Below are 20,936 nucleotides of genomic sequence, written 5' to 3'. Positions count from 1 at the left end.
AGACCCACATCAAAATATAATTTCATTGTGGGTCAGTCCGATATAAATACCTTTAAACATACATACAAATATCTATACATACGACCGGGACATACATATTTACATATTTATATTCGTCTTGGATCTAGACTTGTAATTGAAAAACCCAACCACTGACAATTGGTTGACTCTAAATTCTAATTAGTTGACTTACTATTGATTATATACGGCCAAATGGTTATCGAATGTTTAAAAAATCTGCTATGTTAAGAGTCAAGAGTAAATTATATATTTCAATAATTAATTGTTATTCTACAGTTCAAGCTGTGGCTTAAATGGTGCCCTTCGACCTCTCTTCATTCAAGTAAATATGTTTTAACTTTGTATAAATCCATGCAGGAGTATTTTTGCGAAAGTCAGACGGAATTTTGGTTTCTCTTTTTTCCTTTCAATATTTTTAGCTATTTCCAGCCGCACCAGCCACAGTACAGTCACCGAGAATACCACATAATCTGTCACCGTGCGACATCCCATCATGTCCGTTGTGTCCACTCGCCGGCACAGAAACCTTAATTAACAGCAGCTGCATTTGCGGTGGATTAAACCATTGTCGCCACGCCGCCGCCTCCCCCACAAAAATGCAAGCCCGCACCTACATATGTCAGTCCCTGGCTCTGGGTTAGCGCAAATTAGTTTTGCATTAAGAGTGCAACGAACGACCGCTCAGATGTCCACTGCCGGAGCCTGGGCTAATGCTAATCAGCCCAACGAGAAATTGGTTTGCGGAAGTGGGGCCATCGCAGCTGGATCACCCGATTAATAGGTTGCACGTCTGTCGCTGTCCACCTGCTCTCCACCGACTCTGAATCCAGTTTAATTAATGCTGTTCCTGTTCTCGCCGCTGGACGAAAATAAAATATTCAAATTAGGTCTCGCTTTGCATTGAATGATTTGAGAGTCTGGGTGGTTAATATAGGAAGTGGCGCTTTGGCTGACCAAAGACAGTTCTTATTTGCGGTAAGGGAAGCTCAGAAAGTCCCGTTATTCAACCCCGCACAGAGGTTTCAATGTGTGCGTTTATTGTTTTTGGCCCCCTTTACTTATGATGTGAAAAGCTTTTAAAAGTTAAAGTCTTCTTTTTCAACTCCAAAAAAGCTGTCAACCCATTAAAAGACGGCTGGAAAATGGTCAAGGGCTGGCGCTAATGGCTTAATAGGGATTTACACTAGTCTGCCTATCATTGATATATGTACCTTATATATTAATCTCGTATTTCAATGGGCGTTGATGAATTTAAACCGATATATAGGGATATTCTATATGTGGTAGATTCTGATTAATAAACAATAAAGGACAACCTTCTCAATGATAACAACCCAATGAGTACAAATGTATATTATACTTATTGGTGTAGATGCAGATTGCCTTTGTTTAAATGTTGCTATAAGAGCTAAACTAACCGTTTTTGTGTTCAGACTCCTGAACAGCCCGAAATCGCTAGAAAAATATATACATACATATGTATGTATACCGAGTGCAGAGAAATATTATATAATTCATATATAAAGAGAGACAGAGCAAGAGATAATGACATTGTTTTCTTGATTCTGGCTATAATAATTATACGATCTGGTTCAGATTTTACACTCTGGAAGATATAGTCATCCTCTACGATTCTGCTTTTTCTGTTTTCCCGCATATGTGTATTATACTAGTGTCGAGCATCAACGTCAATGCTGGGTATAAAGCTGTGAAAGTATAAATGATATTGAGTATCAAGTATATTGTATTTTCGAAATGGTATCAATTAGTTAGAACCGGTCTGAAAAGGATACTTTTTGAGACAAACAATCCACAGCTTTATATTTAATGTTACTTTAATTTATTGCCCAAGATTCATAGTCGTTTCTGCACAGTTCAATAGAGATTCTAATGCTATTTGCATGGATTTGCAAAAAAAATGGTTGGAAATTCGAAAATTGGAATCAAATATAAATGACAGTCCAGTCGAGGAGGCGCCTCCGCTGGCGAATTGGCACGTGCCCGATTTTTAGCTTTTCTGAGTTCCGATTGAGATAAAAAAGCAAAGGTTTGTAATTTAATTGCACAGCGGAAATGCATCGATGCATTCGGGTGGTTTATGCATGGCAGAAATTTCGCATCCTGTCTCCGATAAACGGTGCATTAGGGGGCGTGCAGGCAACGAGATGGGCCAGAAGAGGAGAAGATGAATGCAGCCAATCGATGAACCGAAACATAAACACACAACTTCAATTTGGCCATCAACATCACTCCGCCCGCAATTGCATTTCACTTCACGCCAACCCATCGCAAGGTAGTCATCCCAAAACCAACATCCGAGGATGATGTGGTGGGGGGCTTATAAAAACCACTCAACGCTGAGAGTGCAGACTCAGCAGTATCGGCCGCAGTGGCACGAGAAATTGTTTCTGATGGCCACGACCTTTGGAAATGCCTAGGCCTAGGTGGTCCATCGAAGGTCCATCGAAAGTGTTTTCATATGTATGTAAGATGCACACGAAAACGTGTAAAAACTGCATGCAAAGTGATTGTGTGATTGATTCGATGCACAGCCTGCCCCAGAGCCAGGACAGCGCTATGTGTGACATCGGTTGATGTTAGTATCAGACCACCGGTTAGGAGCAACAGTTCGCTTTCCCGTTTTCCAGTTGGGGCATGTTGGCCGTGGACTGGGGGAATTGACGCATGCGTGGTGATGACTACGGCTAATAGGAGTAGAATAGCAGTAGAAGGCGTACCTACTCCTAAAAGAGTAGCAGAATTGGAAGGACGAGGCCCCTCCTATTTCATCCTGGAAAATATAAAGTCAACAATTGAATTATAAGAAATGATCCATAATTGTATTTCAGCTTAGATGAAGATAAAATAGTAAATATTATAACTTTTGATTAGGTTATTGCAGAGACTCTCCTGTCGATAATAGGTATTCCAAATTTAAAGTTTCATTTTAGGGGAGACAACTCGGAGACATTTTAGCGGAGACAGCAGATCACTTAAGAAATAGTTTTAACAGGAATACTCCAAAAACCAAACATAAATCTATTTGTCTACAAAGAGATGGTTTCATGGTTTAGTTAAAAATCGAAAATTCGGTTACCGAAGCTAATATTTTAGTTATATAGCCGGTGCTCAAAAAGTACAGTGGTACATTATTTTGTTGTTTTTTTTTTGAATTGTTAAAACAATATTCATAAGGAATCGATACTCGAATGCAAGTAGGAGTCTGCTTTTAATCTGGTTAACACACGTGCATACATATGTATAGAAAAACTAACATTCATCGTTCACCGAACATCGTATACGAAAATAATAAATTAATAAATTAAATTAGTTAAGCAAAAATACGAAATATGTAATTCTCATTATGAATATTATTTTAATATTTTAAGACCGGAAATACAAAACCAAAGTAGCCTTTTGTTAGAATTATAAAATCATTTCTTCTAGCCAATATATTCTTGTTCGGCCGTCGCGGCAGTTATACTCATCAAAACTCCACTCCCCATCCCACACACGCGGAGAACCTGTGCAAGGACATCAGCTGTTGGCTCTTTATTGAGCAGCTGGTCTGGCTGATAAGACACGGCCCACAGGCCGCCCACTTGCTCGCTGGAAAAGCCTCCACTGTATCTGGAAGCCCTCTCCTTCGTGGGCCGTCGGCTGTTTCTCGGGTGACAACGGTCGTTGGGCTCGTGTTTATGGCCACTGTCGCAACAGTTTGGCCAGTACATCCGCACATTCCAGTTCCTGTACGACGTTGCACGTTAACGGTATCGGTATCGTATTGAAAGCGGATAGTTTCCCCGTTGGCTAGCAATACATTGGCGGCGGTCGCCCGAGCGCGCACAACAAGTGACGATTCCGAATTCCAATACGTTTTTGAAAAGTGTTCTGCAACGAATCGAGGTTCTCTAAAAGCGCCATTCGCAGTTTAAAAAGAAAAGATAATCTGGATAGAATATTCAAATTACAACAGTGGGATACGTGGCTTTTGCATAATATTAAACAAACAATTTAATGAACGTAAACCATCAATGAATGCAAATAGACGAAGAAACTGAAGGTGATTGTTTGTAAACCATTAATTTTTAATTTAAATGAAAGTCTATTACCATTGGAAAGTGTACAACTGTTGGTCGGAAGTGAAGTGTCTTTATGTTCCTTAAATAGAGCAACGAAAACCTTTATCCAAAAGATTGCTGGGGGCTTATTTACTGTATAATTTTCTTATGTACTTGGAAGTGCTTTATTTTCGTTAGGGCTAATAAATAATACAAGAAAATACATCTTCCTAAAGGGTTTAAAATTATATTGTAAGAAGAACTTCTTTCTTACCAATTTTTTTAATTCTTATTCTTATAGTCTCATCTAAAGTATTCCTACTTTTTAGGCACGTATCTGGCGGAACGTTTCAGTTTACAATATAGTTCTTCCCAATTTATATATTGTCCTTATTTGAGTGTTGTATTTAGATGTCTGTCTACGAGCTAGCAGTAGGACTTTTTACTTATTTATTGGAATCTCTGATTAGCACAATATTGTAATGGTAAATAGGAGAATGAAATTCCAGGAAGAAATATGCAACAAAAATTTATTTAAAATTATTAAAATATTATGTGCATACATATGTATGTCCTTACTATCATTATCAAATATTTCTGTTGTGCTTTTTCCTGAGTTTACTGCTCATCTATCATTCCAATGACATATTTTCTCAAAGGCGCTGGGCACTCCTTTAAAGGAGGATGCCTCCTGAAAGTTGAAGAACTGGTAATGACTTTTCAGTCCACAGCTTTATGTCGGGGAACCACTTTGTTTCATGAGCTAGTTCTTCATGACAATGTATAAACTTGAAGGATAAATTCTTGGATTCTTGGAACAAATCGAACAAATCGATGTCTTCAAGATCCTCCTGGTAATATTAGTCCTGCTGAGACGATTACTATTCGTATTTGTGTGAGAGGAGTTTTCTTTTTTGGGATTTGCTGTATTTGAAAGTCCATGAAATCCATGTCAACTGTGGATTTGTAGTTGTGTCGAAGCTCAGTAGGATTTTCTAGTAGTCCATTTGCTGCCAATTGTATAGGAAATGGTATATTGGATTAAAGAAAGAAATACTATTTAAGAATATATGTATATTAGTGCCTATGGAGTAGACGGAATGAGCCAAGGTCGTATGCTAGAGGGCCCCTCCCCTCGAACAAGTCAGATTGCATCCTTAAGTGCACAATGCCGTGCCATGTCAACGGTAAGAGCGCCTGCAATAATATTTTAAGACCATTAAAAACCTTCAAACACTAAAACCCCAAAATAACAATAATAATGGTATGGCAGCGAAAAATAGGAGAAATGCAGTAAATCCACATTTTCCCCGGACAGCGAAGCAAATTTTCCTTTTCTGTGCTGAGCTCGTTGAAAACAGTATGACGACGGGGGAGGAAGGAGGAAAGAGGAAAAGTGGTCTGCAAATGCAGAAATTCGAAATTTCTCTTTCATGTTCCTCATCCTGTGCTCCATCTACTCGTACTCCTACTTTCTTCCATTTTGCTTTGTTTCGCTGTGTCCGTGCTTGCAATTTGTTTTTCAATGACTTTGTAATTGAGTTAAAAGTTTTGTCCTAATTTGGGTTTTATTTTGAAATTTCAATAACAATAATGTTAGGCGCAGAACGACGGCGAAGGTGCTAGAATGCTGTCGATTGAATTGAACTGAAGCAACTATCACAAATCATTGAGAGACCCCGAAAAAATCCCTCTACTGCCTCCAGCTAACGCCCAGTGGATTATATAGCCTAATGCGGTTCATAAAACTCGTTTGCGGGTCAATAAATTAAACAATTAATGGTTCAGTGTAAGCCATCAATGGAATTGCAGCATCATCCTTCAAGCCCAGATCGACGGGAATCCAATTCTCTTCCGGGTCATTTTCGAGACTTCGGAGGAGTCTCCGGCTTATCCATTACCCACCGATAACAACGATGGGATTGCGAGCTGGCCGGAGTGCGTGGCTGACAATTAAAAAGCTCGTAAAACGTGGAATGCCTGGTACGGTTCGCTAGCCACAAAAACAAAGAGCAAACGACCATTGAACAATTTACAGGCGTAACCAAAATGCCCAACGTCATGCGGACAGTGTCCGGGCGGAGGACAAAACAGTCCGTGAAGTGAATGCGGCGTCCATCAGCGGTTCACGTCACGTTTTTTTCCTCTTGCATTCTTCGTTGTCGGTTTTGTAGTCTCCACTTCCACTCTATCCCTCTTTCTCCCTCCTTCTCACTCACTCTCACATCTCTCTCGCTTTCGCTGGTTATTAAGGGTACAATTTTTAATTAAATTCTCGCTTGAATTAGCCCCATTTCAGTCACGTGTTAATAATAATAATCAAACGTCCGAGATGACAAACAGCGGTGACTCCTCAAGCGTAATCATCGTACACTCGATTCGATGTGACCATGACGTAGGACACCTACACCTCCAGAACACAACCCCTTTGTTCAACCTCGGAAAAAGCTCTGCGGCTTTGGTCTGTGCAGTGCGGAAAATCCACCATAATAAGTACAACTTACTACGGCCAATTGATTTTTTTGTTTTGGAACTTTTCCTGCTGTTACGCGTACTGCTCTCCGTTCGTTTTGTTCCAGATTTATGGCCCGGGGCCCGGGACTGATCGGGCGCAGGGCCGAAGTGATTATAATATTGCTTGACGTTTGTCGTTTGCTGGCCCGTTGTTGATTAAGGCCAGTTACAGCCGTACCCTGCAGTGGGCTTATACTCGTATCAACTGGTAACTGGACTACATATAGATATACGTGTACGAGTAAAGGTACCTTACGAAGCTTCGGTTATTTATATTTATTAGCAATTGAGGTAGGCGCCCACTGAGAATACACGTAGTTTTGTTTACCCAAAATATTATGCTAATGAAATTTTCGTCACATGGAAGTTAACGAGACACGCTTAAGCCCCAGGATTAAAGAATTATTGTTTACCCGCAAATATGGTAATTATCAAAGTTTCATTCCATTCGGATATACCATTTTTGTCTTTATAGTTCATCTGGGTGGCTTGACTTTCGTTCCATTCCGTTTCGTTCCGTTCACTTGTAAGATAACCTATAATAATCCGATAAGATAACTTTTCTATGCATAAACTAGCGGTGTCTTTTTGTGGTTAAATAGTGCTTAAATGCTAGCATTCGGGACAATTGGATGATGAACCTTCTCAGAAGATGCGACGGATAAACGGCTCACATTTCTCTTTTAATAAGCCTTAAGATATCCGCTATTGCTTGGCTTATGAATATCTAAGTTTGAATCTACTTTAATACTTCAGGAGGAAGTATGCATGTCATGTCCCCATGGTTCGTCACGTCAAATATTTGATGGAAAGATACTCGTACTAGGAAAAAATGTGCTGCTGTTTTCTTCGCGGAATTTGTTGATATCCTTTATGTAAATATTTAAACATTAATGCTCGGAAAACAACAAGAAGAAGCAGCAGCAGCAGTATAGTGATTAGCTTCGAGCCGGAGGCACCCTCAACTACAGGCTCAAACGCTCTTTCAAAGTAATAGATGCCCACATCTTGGCTGCCAAGAGGAGCCCCTATCGAGGCATATGGCTGGGGAGACAGGGCGCATGAATTCCCACATTACCATGTCTTCTTCTATCACCCACATACTCGCAGGCATCGTCACCGCGTACTTGTCGCCGTGCTTAAATCAATTTACGCGCGCCTTGGCGTATTTAGTGGCGTAAAACAACACAACATGCTGCATGAAAGCTTGAGGCAACGACGGAGTGGCAAGAGCGAGGGGTGGGGAAACGGGGAATGTGAAAAGTGGCGTTGACAGATTTTTCCCCTTTTCGGCTGGCTCCTCCGGCTTAAAAGGGGACATGGACATGCAGCAGACACTCTACAATTTATGAGTGCAAAAAATACCGAAGGAAAGCGATGCCTTACAGGTGAAGATAAATCTCAATGGAATGCTATACGGGTACATGTGCCGCCGCTACATCAGTTAGGGCCACAGGCTATTTTATGCGCCTATTGTCTTCATTAGGTTGCAGGAGAATACACTCCCCGACACTTGAATACGACATACTAAAATGTACACTTTAGGCACCAATATTTCCGGCACAAGCCAAAGAAAACGGTGAATTTGAATTTTCCTCAAATCTCTATTCAATTTAGCATAAATTAAAAAAAAAATAATAGCAATATTCATCAAAGTAGATTGAGAAAAAAAATTTAATTGACATAACTCAAATTTCCGCTCCCAAAAAATGCGACACTTGAATACGACATTCGCATTGAAAAATTTTTTATTTTTGATGTGGTCGCGACCGGACATTGAATAAATTCTCAAAAATCAATTAGGGTGTCCTTATTACGAGAAAAAAATGTGGGTTATGGTAAGTCCTTTTCAAAGGACGAAAGCTCCACAATAAAAGCCTCGAAGGAAGTAGGTCCATCAATAATGAAAATAAGTGATGAAATTGGTAGAACTAGGTGTGTTCTGAGTGATTTCATAAAGAACGGGTCAAATTATGGCAAAAACATAAAAAACCGAACCAAAATTGCTACTTCCGAGACCTCCATAAGATCTCATCTGCGAGCCGCATCTAAAAAACACGACTAAAACTCGATTTAAAAATCGAAAACTGTACTTTTAGCTAGTGCTAAAATAATAAAACATGTTTTTTCGAAGACTCCACACCATAAGGGACTGTAATTAATAAAAAACCCCTCAACTTTGTTGCATATTTGATAAACTCGACTTAATGAAAAATAAACTGGTCCACGCCGTTTTAGGATCTTGCTCACCACAGAATAATAGCGCTCACACTGCTGTGAAAACTATCCAATTGTAATTCTTCTTTACTCCTCACTTCATTTACTTCCTTGAGTCCTTATAAATATAAAAAAGAAACCCTTATGACCCTTCAAATTAAAATTTTTGTCCCTTTGAAAATGCTATATAGCGACAGTCTCTACTCCACGCCATATGAATATGCAAAAGTACGGGAGTATTCTAAGTTTTCGTCCGTTGGCTGAGGTTTTTTATTAATTACAGTCCCTTATGGTGTGGAGTCTTCGAAAAAACATGTTTTATTATTTTAGCACTAGCTAAAAGTACAGTTTTCGATTTTTAAATCGAGTTTTAGTCGTGTTTTTTAGATGCGGCTCGCAGATGAGATCTTATGGAGGTCTCGGAAGTAGCAATTTTGGTTCGGTTTTTTATGTTTTTGCCATAATTTGACCCGTTCTTTATGAAATCACTCAGAACACACCTAGTTCTACCAATTTCATCACTTATTTTCATTATTGATGGACCTACTTCCTTCGAGGCTTTTATTGTGGAGCTTTCGTCCTTTGAAAAGGACTTACCATAACCCACATTTTTTTCTCGTAATAAGGACACCCTAATTGATTTTTGAGAATTTATTCAATGTCCGGTCGCGACCACATCAAAAATAAAAAATTTTTCAATGCGAATGTCGTATTCAAGTGTCGCATTTTTTGGGAGCGGAAATTTGAGTTATGTCAATTAAATTTTTTTTCTCAATCTACTTTGATGAATATTGCTATTATTTTTTTTTTAATTTATGCTAAATTGAATAGAGATTTGAGGAAAATTCAAATTCACCGTTTTCTTTGGCTTGTGCCGGAAATATTGGTGCCTAAAGTGTACATTTTAGTATGTCGTATTCAAGTGTCGGGGAGTGTATGCCCCACATAAGATTATCTTGATAACGACCATCACTTTGGTAGCCTATCCAAACTATAATGCGAATAAACGATAATTCCAAATTAGCTTATCATTATCCTGCAAGCACCGTCACCGATGCGTTTCTGTTTCAATTAATGTCTCATATATGAACATACAGGGCTCCTATTAAATGTTGTAAAAGTTTACGGAATATGGCTCCATTGGTTCAACCAAAGCTCACCCTGCATCCGAGGAATAATTACTTTTGATTTGCCACTCGACCAGTTGCACCTATGCCAAATTCTCAGCACGTTTTCATACGTATTTTTTCTCAGAATAATAAATTTATTGGAATTTTAAATTTGTTATTAATTTCTTTTCCATTGGGACATTGGGCTGCAGCTTATTGCTCATATTTTGAGAATTGATAGTCCCTCGAATAAAAGATGGTTCTTATTTACGATTGTGGTGGATTGATAAAGAGCTGAAGAAAACTTCAAATTAATTGGTGCAACGGGTATTTTATTAATTAATGTATCTATATAAAATAGGCAGTGCAATCGATCCACGAAGCCTAGGGATTTTAGCGTCTATCAAGATTTAAATAATTTCTTACATCGAGCTCCTATGCTTTACCTGAATGCCAGGGAATCAGTTATAGTGTGGGGAAATTTAGCTCAATTAAATTATGTTTGTGATAAAATTCATAAAGTAAGATTCAGCCACACGGAACATGCTGAAGGAAATCAAAAAGTTTTCGACATTTCAAGACTTTTGTAGTTTGCGCATAGTTAAAGGAGTTTATAAATTGAAATTAATTAACTATAAAATGGAAGAAAAACATGCTGGTATGGTGGGGTGCATTGATAAGAGAACAAACTTAGAAGAGTATACAGATATTTACATACTGATCGCTTCAATTAGGTGCATGGATGCTCTTGGATTCGATTTTCATAGGCAACTCAAGCAATGTGTATCCCCCAAATGTCCCCATGCCCTTTTTTCCCTATTTAACTTTTTATTGCCAATTTTGTAACCTTTTCTTTGGCATGTTATTGTTGGATGCTTAGGCCATAGCAACAATATTTAAATTCCTAGCTGGGTGAGAAAAATTGATGGGATTTAATGGCATTTGGGATGAGACAGCTCGGCATCGATGCTGGCAATGCCAAGCTCCCGATAAGCTACCCCCTAATAAAATATCATCGTTTCATACATATGTGTGCTTGGGAGGCCGTGTCAAGGGATAAACTGTTTAGTTTCGCCTTCTTCCATTCATTCTCCGGCATCATAGGCTTTGATTTATGGCCCGCATATTTTGGCGCTCATTAGAACGCCATAAAGTGTTCCCATTAGGCGATATCCCAATAGATATCCAAGTGCTAAGCTAAGCCAATAAAAACCTCATTAGCGTAATGTGCAGCTTAGTACGTTGGGATGACAATGGATTACAGAATAGAATGGAATTATTTTAAAAGCATATACACATATGCTTTCCAGCTTCTTGCCATCATTGCATTTGAAGGAGACAATGGAATGTTTTTTCGCAAATTCTCCACTAAAGCTAACCCGATGGACACATTTGATTCCATTTTAATTACAAAGAGAAAAGTTTTATTACCTCTCATTCATTTCTGGTCAAGCAAATTAATTTCCATAATTTTTAAACATGTTTAACTTAACCACAACAAAGTTAAGTATTTACTCTTAATATACCTAATTTGTGTTCCAGACGAGTTTTAAATCATTTACACAAAGTTTCAGGACAAGTAACCAACGAAATGTAATCATATATGTCTTTAAAATGAAGTGCATCGCATCTTCAGAGCGATGTAAAAATATTTTAAATTGCATTTATCAATGTTGGTTGTCGTTTTAGTGGTTGTCTTTGATTTATATTGTTATCAATAGGTATTATTATCATTTGTACATATGTATATTTGTAGCACAGCTACCCCGTGTGTTGGTCCCTGATTGCATCCTGCCCATGACCGCCCACACCGTGGGGAAATCACATGAAGAGCATTTATAACATGCATGAACATGAGTTTCGAGTGCGAGCCATTTGCGGAGCTGCCAAGTTAATTAAATGACCAAGCCAGGCCGAGCAAATAACTATGCAGTTAGTTGTACAATTATATTTGCCAATAAATATTTGATTTCATTTAAAAGTGCAGTATTTCACCTCATACAGACATGGAGAGCTTTTCCAGTTCTACAACCAGTGATAGTGGCTGTGGCCTTCTGGTCTTCGATTTTCATACCCGATACTCAAAATGAGTATAGGGGTATATTAGATGTGTGGTTAAAATGGATGTGTGTAACGTCCAGAAGGAAGTGTTTCCCCATAAAGTATATATATTCTGGATCAGCATCAATAGCCGAGCCGATTGAGCCGTGTCTGTCTGTCCGTCCCCATGAGCGCCTAGTGCTCAAAGACTACAAGAGCTTTAGCAATGGCATTTTGTATCCACACTTCTGTGATATCGAACTTGCACAAGTGTATTTCAAAATTTCAAACGTATGCTGGGGGAAAGCCATAGTGACTACGTATCGGGTATAATAGTAGAGTTGCGGTCGCAGCAGCAACCCACAACGTTCCCCTTCTTTAGATTATAGCACAGACGGAAGCACAAAACTCGGTGGTGCATTGGTTTTTGCCGAATCTACATGTAGATAATTGAATGTCTCTTGCTACGTACCCGTATTGAGTGTTCTCCTACGGAAGTGTGAGAATGTATACGGAAAAAATGTATCTGCAGAATAGGCAGAAATACCATATGTATGGTTTTACCTCTGTAAATATTGATATTATACTCATGTTAAATAGTTTTTATTTTATAGAAGAATGAAACAAAAAGAAAGTGGCATTTGGGGACCTTTTTATCCATAATACTCTTGGAATACCTTTGCCATTATAAATTTATTATGACAAGACTGCAAAGACACCACGATACTTGCCTAAAATGTGTTTCCAACGGATAATAGTGAAAAGAAGTGATGCCCAGGTTCTGTTCCAATAGGAATAGGCAGAGCTCAGAGCATCTTTCATGGGACATTTCACTTAAGAAACGTTGCATATCGATAAATTTCATGAATTTGTGACTCTAAAAGTGCCTCTTGGGTGATACTTGGGTGGTACTTGTGTCCATTTGTGTGTGATAAGGGCACTTTACACGCATTGTGATGAGTCTATGCTTGTATTCGATTTATATGTAAATGTGTGTGTTTGTTTGTTTGACACAACGGTGCACTTTGTTGTCACAGCTAGAAAGTAACCGAAAGTGTTGCACAACTTCCGTCTCCCCGTTGAAGTCGACCAAATTGTAGCGCTGTATGTTGCATGTGGCTAGGATGTGCGTGTGCCGACCATTTGACTGCTTGCCATGCCGCAGCGATGCCTGCCGCACTGGCTTCGACTCATGGGTGCATGCACAATTGATTGCAATGATTGCCAGGGAGCGGACTTTGTCGTGCGACTGCGAGTGCGAGTGCCAGTGCGGATGTATGAGTATGAGTGGGTGTCTGCACTTGTTGTGGCCATAATTGAATTTTATGGCCGCTTATTTTTATTGCTCCCCCAAACCGAGCAGCCTCAAAACGGCAGCTGCCAATTTATGACACAAATCGAAAACGACGCAAGGGTGGACTGTGCGGTGGCATGTGCTTGTCTGTCGGTTGTATTGTGGCACGGTGGTACGGTGGCACGGTGAGGTGGCCCAAGTTGAGATATATACATAAATAATTGATGCACGCAAATAGGAAAATGTGTCATCAAAGTTTGCTCCGATATTCGTGTCCTGAACCGTGAACGGCGAAAGTGGGAAAGTGCGGTCAACTCTTGTATCGCCTGTTCGGTTCCTGTTTGTTCTTATTAATGTCCAATCTATTTGGAGTACATCTACTATAAGTACGTAGTAGAACGTAGAACCATACAAATTTAGCTTATTTTATCTATTTTAATTCAGCTTTAATCCAGTATACAGCTTTTTGTACTCATTACCCTTAGAATTTTAGCCAAAATGTCAAAATTAAGATCATACTCAGTTGCTATCCCTCTCCAAAATGATAATATGCATATCATTCGGGAACTCTTATTTAGACGATAGATAGATACATGTTGGTTTTATCTACCGAAATAAATCAAATATATCGCTATCGAAATAATAATTAAATAGAGCCCTAAATGAATTCACAGTAAACGAATCTTTGAACACAGTAGTATGTTTCAGATTTATTTGAGTATACATAAGTACTCTTTTTGAAGCACTGTAGCACTGTAGGGGATACGTAGCGGATACTTTGTGGACTACTTAAATTTTGTAGTTGAGTGAAACAATGCCTCATGAGGTGGCAAAATCAAGCACCGAGCGAAATGAAGGTAACCTAATATTTTGTTCATTCCCCATCGAGATGAAAGAAGAGCAATCTATTGCCACTTTTACTTTACTTTAAGTAATTTGTCTTATTTTGTCACTGGCCGAATCAATATAATAAATTATATGCTTGGATAGTATTTTGCCTGGGTCTCTTCCCGTGATGTGACCTAAAAATTTTCCCTTTCGGCGCTTGCTATGCTCTCGCTGTGGCTCCCTGGCAGGTGTGAAGCCTGCCGAACAGTAATAATGGAAGACAACATGAAAAATGGAAGCCAGATAGCAGATGTGAATGGACAGCAACAATGGGGATGTGGCTGACCTAGGCTCACATCAGTGCGCTCATAAATCTCAATTTGATTTGGGTTTTCTGTGCCGGGTCTCCTCTTCTGAGCTGTCGCCTTTGTCTGGCTCTGGCTCTGGCTTTGGCTCTGCCTCTCCCTCTCCCTGTTCCTGCATGTTCGACGATTTTTGTGTTTTATTCTCCATAATTTATTTGATTTTCTCCGGGTGTCTTCTTCGGCCTTGACTTTCGCTCATCAGCAGCCTTAAATCTTAATTCATACGTTTGGGTGGGTGTCTCAACCACGCCCCATTGCGCCCAGTGTCCCAGTGTCCTTCTAATTGTTTTGCCATTGTCAATTTCCCATGTAATTGCCTAGCAATTAGGCCGTTAAATGAGCTTACATAACTCATGTGGGCGAGGCGATGGAGGGGCGTGGCTGGGCGTTCTCCTGTTGTGCAAACAATCAAAAAAGTCGATGGAAAAGCCAGCCCTCTCAGAGCGATTTAAGTCACCGCCTCTTAAAGATTGCTACTCATACATTCCGAAGAGGAGAAGTTCCGATGAGCCCGTGCCGGGCTTTGGATAATTAGTTTAGCCAGCTTACTAATTGCATCAGCCACTGCTGCTGTTGATATTGGCCCCTGTGGAAGCTTGACTCGGCACAACTCTGTCCCGCCTTGGTCCTGGCTCCTGGAAACACACGCGTCCCATCTCTAGTTCGCACTTTCACACAAAGATCCTCCGCCCTGCTCGTTCTTTGTGACACACACTGCCCTTGTGTCTGGGTCCGTCTTAATTGCCTGCCCCCACGCATAAGAATTTAATTTATAGCCCACGCTCTAAGCCACGCTGAGCTCAAGGGTCGCCAGTATCGTGCCCGACTAGAGATTTGTCTGTGCCAATCTGTGGTGTAAACTATTCGGGCAACATGGAGATACATGGGGGAAGCGGACGCAACATTGTCCTGGCACAGTTTTTATCCAAAGGATTTTTTGTCGTCATCGGTTCGGGCTGTGAGCGGAAGCAGAAAAGAAAGAGGAAACAGTAAAGAAATCAATTAAGTGTGTGTGACCATGTGGGGAAGTGGGTGGGGTGATTGCGATAGATAATAATGAACGATAAGTGTTAGAGTTGCCGCCTCCATCAGTCACGCCTCAACCTCAACCCATCCTCAGCCCCAGTCCCAGTCCCAGCATCAGGCCTGACAATAAGCATCGAGAGCATTGCCTGATCCCCTTCTGCGCTGTTTTCCGTGTTGACTCTGCGTTGAGTGCATGTGTAAATTTAGCTAACATTTTAAGTGTCAACTTGCTATGACAACTAGTCGGGATGTGGATGTGGGAGAGCTCAGGCGAGATTCAGGCGAGGAGAAAAGAGGAGCGAAGTGGGTGGCCCCTTCGTAGGTTTGTGTGATTAATGGAGCGCCCCAAGTATACTACTCTGAGTGAAAATAGCAAAGAACACTGCCATTGTACGGGCAAGCAGAAGCTGCCATGCTCTAGCCCCTTGAAAATGAGGAGAAGCACTGGATAGTAGCAGGGAATCAAACGTTCGGTGTAATATGACTGCCATGAGATGGAATGCATAAGGAGGCTAAACAGAATACGCTTGTTTATGAAGCGAATTACCATTAGTGATAATTAATTAATTTCATTAAAAAATAACTAATTTCAAGTCATTCAAAATAATGCTACCCATCCATACTCTCGTGTGTCTTTGCCAGGCGTTCCATAAGTCACCACAAAGTTACAATACCCGAATATTGACTGCATGCAAATATTTTTGCAGGTTCTGCGTTCCTCCTCTACCAGCAGTAAATGCTACCACTACATAGGAGTATAACTGTAACTGTGATTAATCGTTGGTTGCCTCTTGGGGCGGTCTTCCCGCAGTGGGTGCGGCTTTCTGGCTTGCTTGACGGAATGGAATTATTTTCAGGAAACCGGAAAAGTCTAGTTAACAGAATATTACGCATTACATCAGCAACCAAAAGTAGACAACATGCATGCATGCTTTTTTGTTTCTGCCAGACAAATCGGACAGAGGAAGGGGAATACAAATTTCCCGTAAATGTGGTTCTTTCTCAGTAGCCGAATTGGAGTGTTCTTAGGAGACAATTGTAATAATTCTTAATCAATTTGAAGCCACTACTCACATCAAATGAACCAGCTTCATATGTTATTTGATAAGCCGACCTGTATGAAATATTCATTAATGTATGAAAACGCAAGGAATTGGATTGGTACACAGCAAATGTCATTGTCCTGTTCACCATTTCCGTGCTGAGGCTAAAATTCAACTTCAATGACCTCAAAATGTTTTGGGCCACGCTGCGCTTTGCTTTGATCGTTGCTAAAAGAAAGCATAAATATACAATAACAAGAAAAATTAAATCAAATTGCGTGCCTTGGCTGCCAGGCCAAATACAAATGCCGAGCAACCGCACCTGCTTCAGCTGTTTCCTTTCCTGTCCTTTTCAGCGCTGCCAAGTTTCCTCTTTCCAGCATTTCCCCGGTGGCCGCTTGTCGCTGACATGTGAAAGATATTTTAAAGCAAATATTTGAGCAGCGTTTGCTGTACCTCAGATTGTGTGTTTGCCCCACAGGCAGCCAGGTATCCGTTCGCAGGGGAGTGGGAGATGGAGATCTGGCGTACGTGGCGTATGCGTGATGCGACGTACGCGAAACGATGGGCTCTGTGGAAATGCCAGATTACGCTGCAGATAAGCAATGTGCCGAAGGATAGGCGGCGGATGAGCAATGAGCATGCGATTAGCTGCACTTATCCCCCAGGACAGTGGAAATGGCCTGTGACTGGAGTGGAGCGAAGTGAAATTGAGTTGAGTTGAAATTCTGATCAGATTGGGGATTTATATTTGATTTGCAGCCACACTGAGCTGGATACCAGCACAAATACGAGTAACGGAAGCTAAACTAACGTTGGCATTTCTCAGGGAAATCTTTGATTGACTATGCCAGACAGATTATCTGGAAATTATAAAAAAAGATCGAAATACACAACTAAATGCATTTACGTTCATACGTGCTGTTGATTTACTCATTCAACGCAGGATCCATGTGGACAATTTGGCAATTCTCCAGTTTTGAGCTAAGCTAATTTAAAAGTTAATGGTCATCAATATATATTGATGTATATATTGTTTGTACATGGGATATGATCCCATTTGTGTGTTCAGCAAAGAACATTTTTAAATATTTTCAGATTATTCTTTTTATAGGATAAGTCGAGAAACAAGAAAGAGTGCTAAGAAATATTGAATCCGTGTGGGGGTTTTTTTGCGCTTTTCTTGTCTATAACTGTTTTGTTTACCAGCCTCAAGTACGTTTGGTAAATTATGTGTACCGGACCGGATACCTTAAATTTGTTTCATTTATTTATTTATTGACTTTGACGGGGGCGTCAAACAGCCAAAATTGACCTACATAGTTAGCTTACGTACAGTCGTATCAATGACCAATGTTGGAAGACAAAGAAAAGCCCTCTTGCCCCACCTTGCCGGGGTTTGGGACCCTGACGGCCTGCTGCTGCCTCACACTTTGCTACTTTTCGCAGTTTTACGACTTAATGACTCCACCGGGATTAATATGACTAATGGCGCGCTGGTTTTTATTCGATACCTGGTAGCCGGTGCCTGGCTACCTAGCCATAACTCAAGCACCGCCCTCCCCGGATAGGAATACGGCTTTTGTGCAATTCATGTCCGAACGGTCTGCGCCAGGAGGGACAAATAATAATTATGGGCTCTGCGCTTGACTTTACCGGGTTCGTATTGTGCTGACATGCTATTTCAGCCTGGGCCAAGCATTACACCAATTATTCGAAGGCTTGGTACCCTGGTAAATGGTATCTGGTCTTGGAGTTGGAACCTTTTCAACTTAACTCAAAAATATGGTAATCATAAGGCTAAGCGAAAGGAGCTGGGTGTAATTTTTAGCGCCTTTAAGAATGTAAATCAATATTTAAATTGGTTCTCATATTTCAAGCCAAGTAAAATGTAAATTTAAGTACAGCCACTAATGTTGTTTCAACACAGTTGAATCAGAAAAGTATTGAAAAGAAAGTATTGGGGTATTGTATGGGCTTCAAGTGTTCTCTGATTATTTTTTTTGAGACAAATGACATCTGAATAGCCAACGCTACGTAACATATTCCTCGCCTACATATAATAGTGGCAGTTGGAAATTTAAACACTTCAACAGCACAGATACACTCGACACGCATTCGACCTGGCATTCTGGGGAGCGGGAGAGGGAGCGAGAGCGGGCATGGCTGGTAGGGACTACTAGGTAGGAGTACTGCTGAAGTGGCCTTTTGGCTGTCATTAGCCGGCTGCAGTAACAGAGGGACCAACAACACCTTCGACAACGGCTCGGACAAGCAAACAAACAGTTTATCAAGCCACCGCCTGGACTTTGGTAAGGGTCAGCCCTGAGTAGGGCTCCGCTCCTCTTATCTAGTGGCATGCATCAGTCAGTCAGTCAGTCAGTCAGTCGGGAAAATTAATTAACAGCAACATTGACACTCGAACATTTGACAGAACGTGCAGACAGCTGGGCAGGCAGAGTGGGGCAAGGTGGGGCAAGGTGCTAGGGGGCAGGGCTACCACTCGGAAAGTCAACAAGGTGTTGTCAAGTTGAGGTCCTTTGCCAAAAGTTGCTCGAGTGCATGTTGTTTCGCCATTGTTTCTGAGATTCTTGTTATTGTGGGTTGTATTGGTCCTGTTTCTATTTCTGCTGGCTGGCTGTACTGCCTGGCTGACCATATCGGCTTCGTAAATAGCCCAACCAGTCGGTTTCCTCCTTCAGTTATGCTTTTGCGACTGGTGAATTGTGTGTTTCCTTTGTTTTGGAAATGAATTTCATTTAGTTCTGTTTTGGGGTATAATATTCAACCGATGCTTGTGTGGCTTTCCCTGCGGTTTCCTGACTTTTGTGGTCTGGTTTCGGGTTTCGGGTTACGGGGTTTGGCTTTGGCCTGGCACTTTAATTCTGCTGGTGCTTGTATCTGACTGCCGAGTTCCGAGTCCCGGCGTGAAATATGTCTCAATTAATTATCAATGTTTGTGACATCGCATTGGGGAGAATTGATTTGATTTTTGTTATTGTTCCTTATCAATATCGATTCCGATTATTCAAAGTCTGCTTCCCCCAGGGCACCCTCAGGACTAGGTTCTGCAAATCAAATGCAATTATGTCATCCATTCGCCTGAATGGAAACCTGTGAGTCGGGCAAACCCGAGTGGATGGGGTCTCTGATAATTTATGGCCGTCACTTAATTATTATTCATATACATATATGTATATATGTACAACTTATGTATATGGTGTTCTGCGGCGATCTTCGGGTATCAAAAAGCGATAACAATAGATATATATATATAGCGTTCAAAAAACGATACCCAAACTTCACCAGGCCTTCTTCAGTCCCACAATATTTACCATTCAAACTTAACTTTCTATGAAAATTGCCAATTGAAATAGTTTTCTTTAATTTGTTCGTTCATTCTCTCTGTTTCTCCCCTACAGCACAAACTTCCGGCAATTTCGTGGCATAAAATGTTTGCGACCAATATCCGTTTGGTTGCTCATGCTGCTGTAGACGTTGTGGTTGGGGATCCCTAAGCCCCCAGCCAGGAGCCAGCCAGGAGCACAGTCGACTCCAGTTCTTCGAGCTATTTGTCGTTGGCCCGCACCTGGTACCTGGTACCTGGTACCTATTTCCGGTGCTGTCGTTTCCGCCATTTTACATTTGCAATTCGAATTGGCGCGTGAACGTTTTTTTTCTCATTTTGGTTGCATACTCGTATGCGTGGGCTAATTAGCATGCGGCATTGCCGACGACAACAACGGCAGCAGCTAGACCCGCAATCAGAGTAGAGTACACAAAAGGACTAATAACCCGCGTTGGGCTGAGACCATGGAGGAGGATGTGTATGCCTCGCTGGGTTCCTACAACGACAGCGGCGGCGACGGTGGATGGAGCAGTGCGGAGACCAGTGTGGAGCAGCTGCAGAACCTGCTGCTCTGGGAGGACGGGAGGAACCTCAGCCAGCAGCCCAATCAGCAGCGGTGGAATGCCAGCAATTCCACCGGAGAGCCAAAGCCCATTGATGAATCCCCGTTCGACGCCAACAACTACTGGGCCCTCCTCGCCCTCGTGCTGGTCCTGGGCACAGCTGCCGGCAACATTCTGGTCTGCCTGGCCATCGCCTGGGAGCGGCGTCTGCAGAATGTGACAAACTACTTTTTAATGTCGTTGGCCATCACGGATCTGATGGTCGCTATGCTGGTGATGCCGCTGGGCATTCTGACCCTGGTGAAAGGTAAGTGCCTTGCCACTCATCATTGATGAGTGATCAGGGATAAATCAGCACTAAAACCAGCGGTGATAATCCTAGCTAAGAAATTAAACATTTAGGTTTCTTTGTTTTCTTCACTAAAATTGTATTTTCCTCATTTTTCTCATTGAAGCTAAAGCTGATCAATATGAAACGTTAAATTATTCTATTCAAAGATTGTAAG

At 41.0% G+C, this 20,936-nt stretch overlaps 1 protein-coding gene across 1 annotated transcript in view; it reads left to right on the top strand.

Annotated features, from left to right (window-relative positions):
* The first annotated feature begins 3,633 nt into the window (after positions 1-3,633).
* The window catches only part of 5-HT2B (5-hydroxytryptamine receptor 2B), a 47,219-nt gene continuing 29,916 nt past the window's right edge, over positions 3,634-20,936 (top strand). Inside the window, exons 1-2 of the mRNA XM_033385943.1 lie at positions 3,634-4,084; positions 19,941-20,737. Coding sequence (XP_033241834.1) covers positions 20,332-20,737 — 406 coding nt within the window. The 5' untranslated portion in view covers positions 3,634-4,084; positions 19,941-20,331. The remainder of the gene's footprint in view (positions 4,085-19,940; positions 20,738-20,936) is intronic.

The sequence above is a fragment of the Drosophila pseudoobscura genome, chromosome 2 (assembly GCF_009870125.1).
Source record: "Drosophila pseudoobscura strain MV-25-SWS-2005 chromosome 2, UCI_Dpse_MV25, whole genome shotgun sequence".
Taxonomy (NCBI): domain Eukaryota; kingdom Metazoa; phylum Arthropoda; class Insecta; order Diptera; family Drosophilidae; genus Drosophila; species Drosophila pseudoobscura.
The sequence above is the reverse complement of the archived record's forward strand: the minus strand, read 5'-3'. Positions and strand labels throughout refer to the sequence as shown.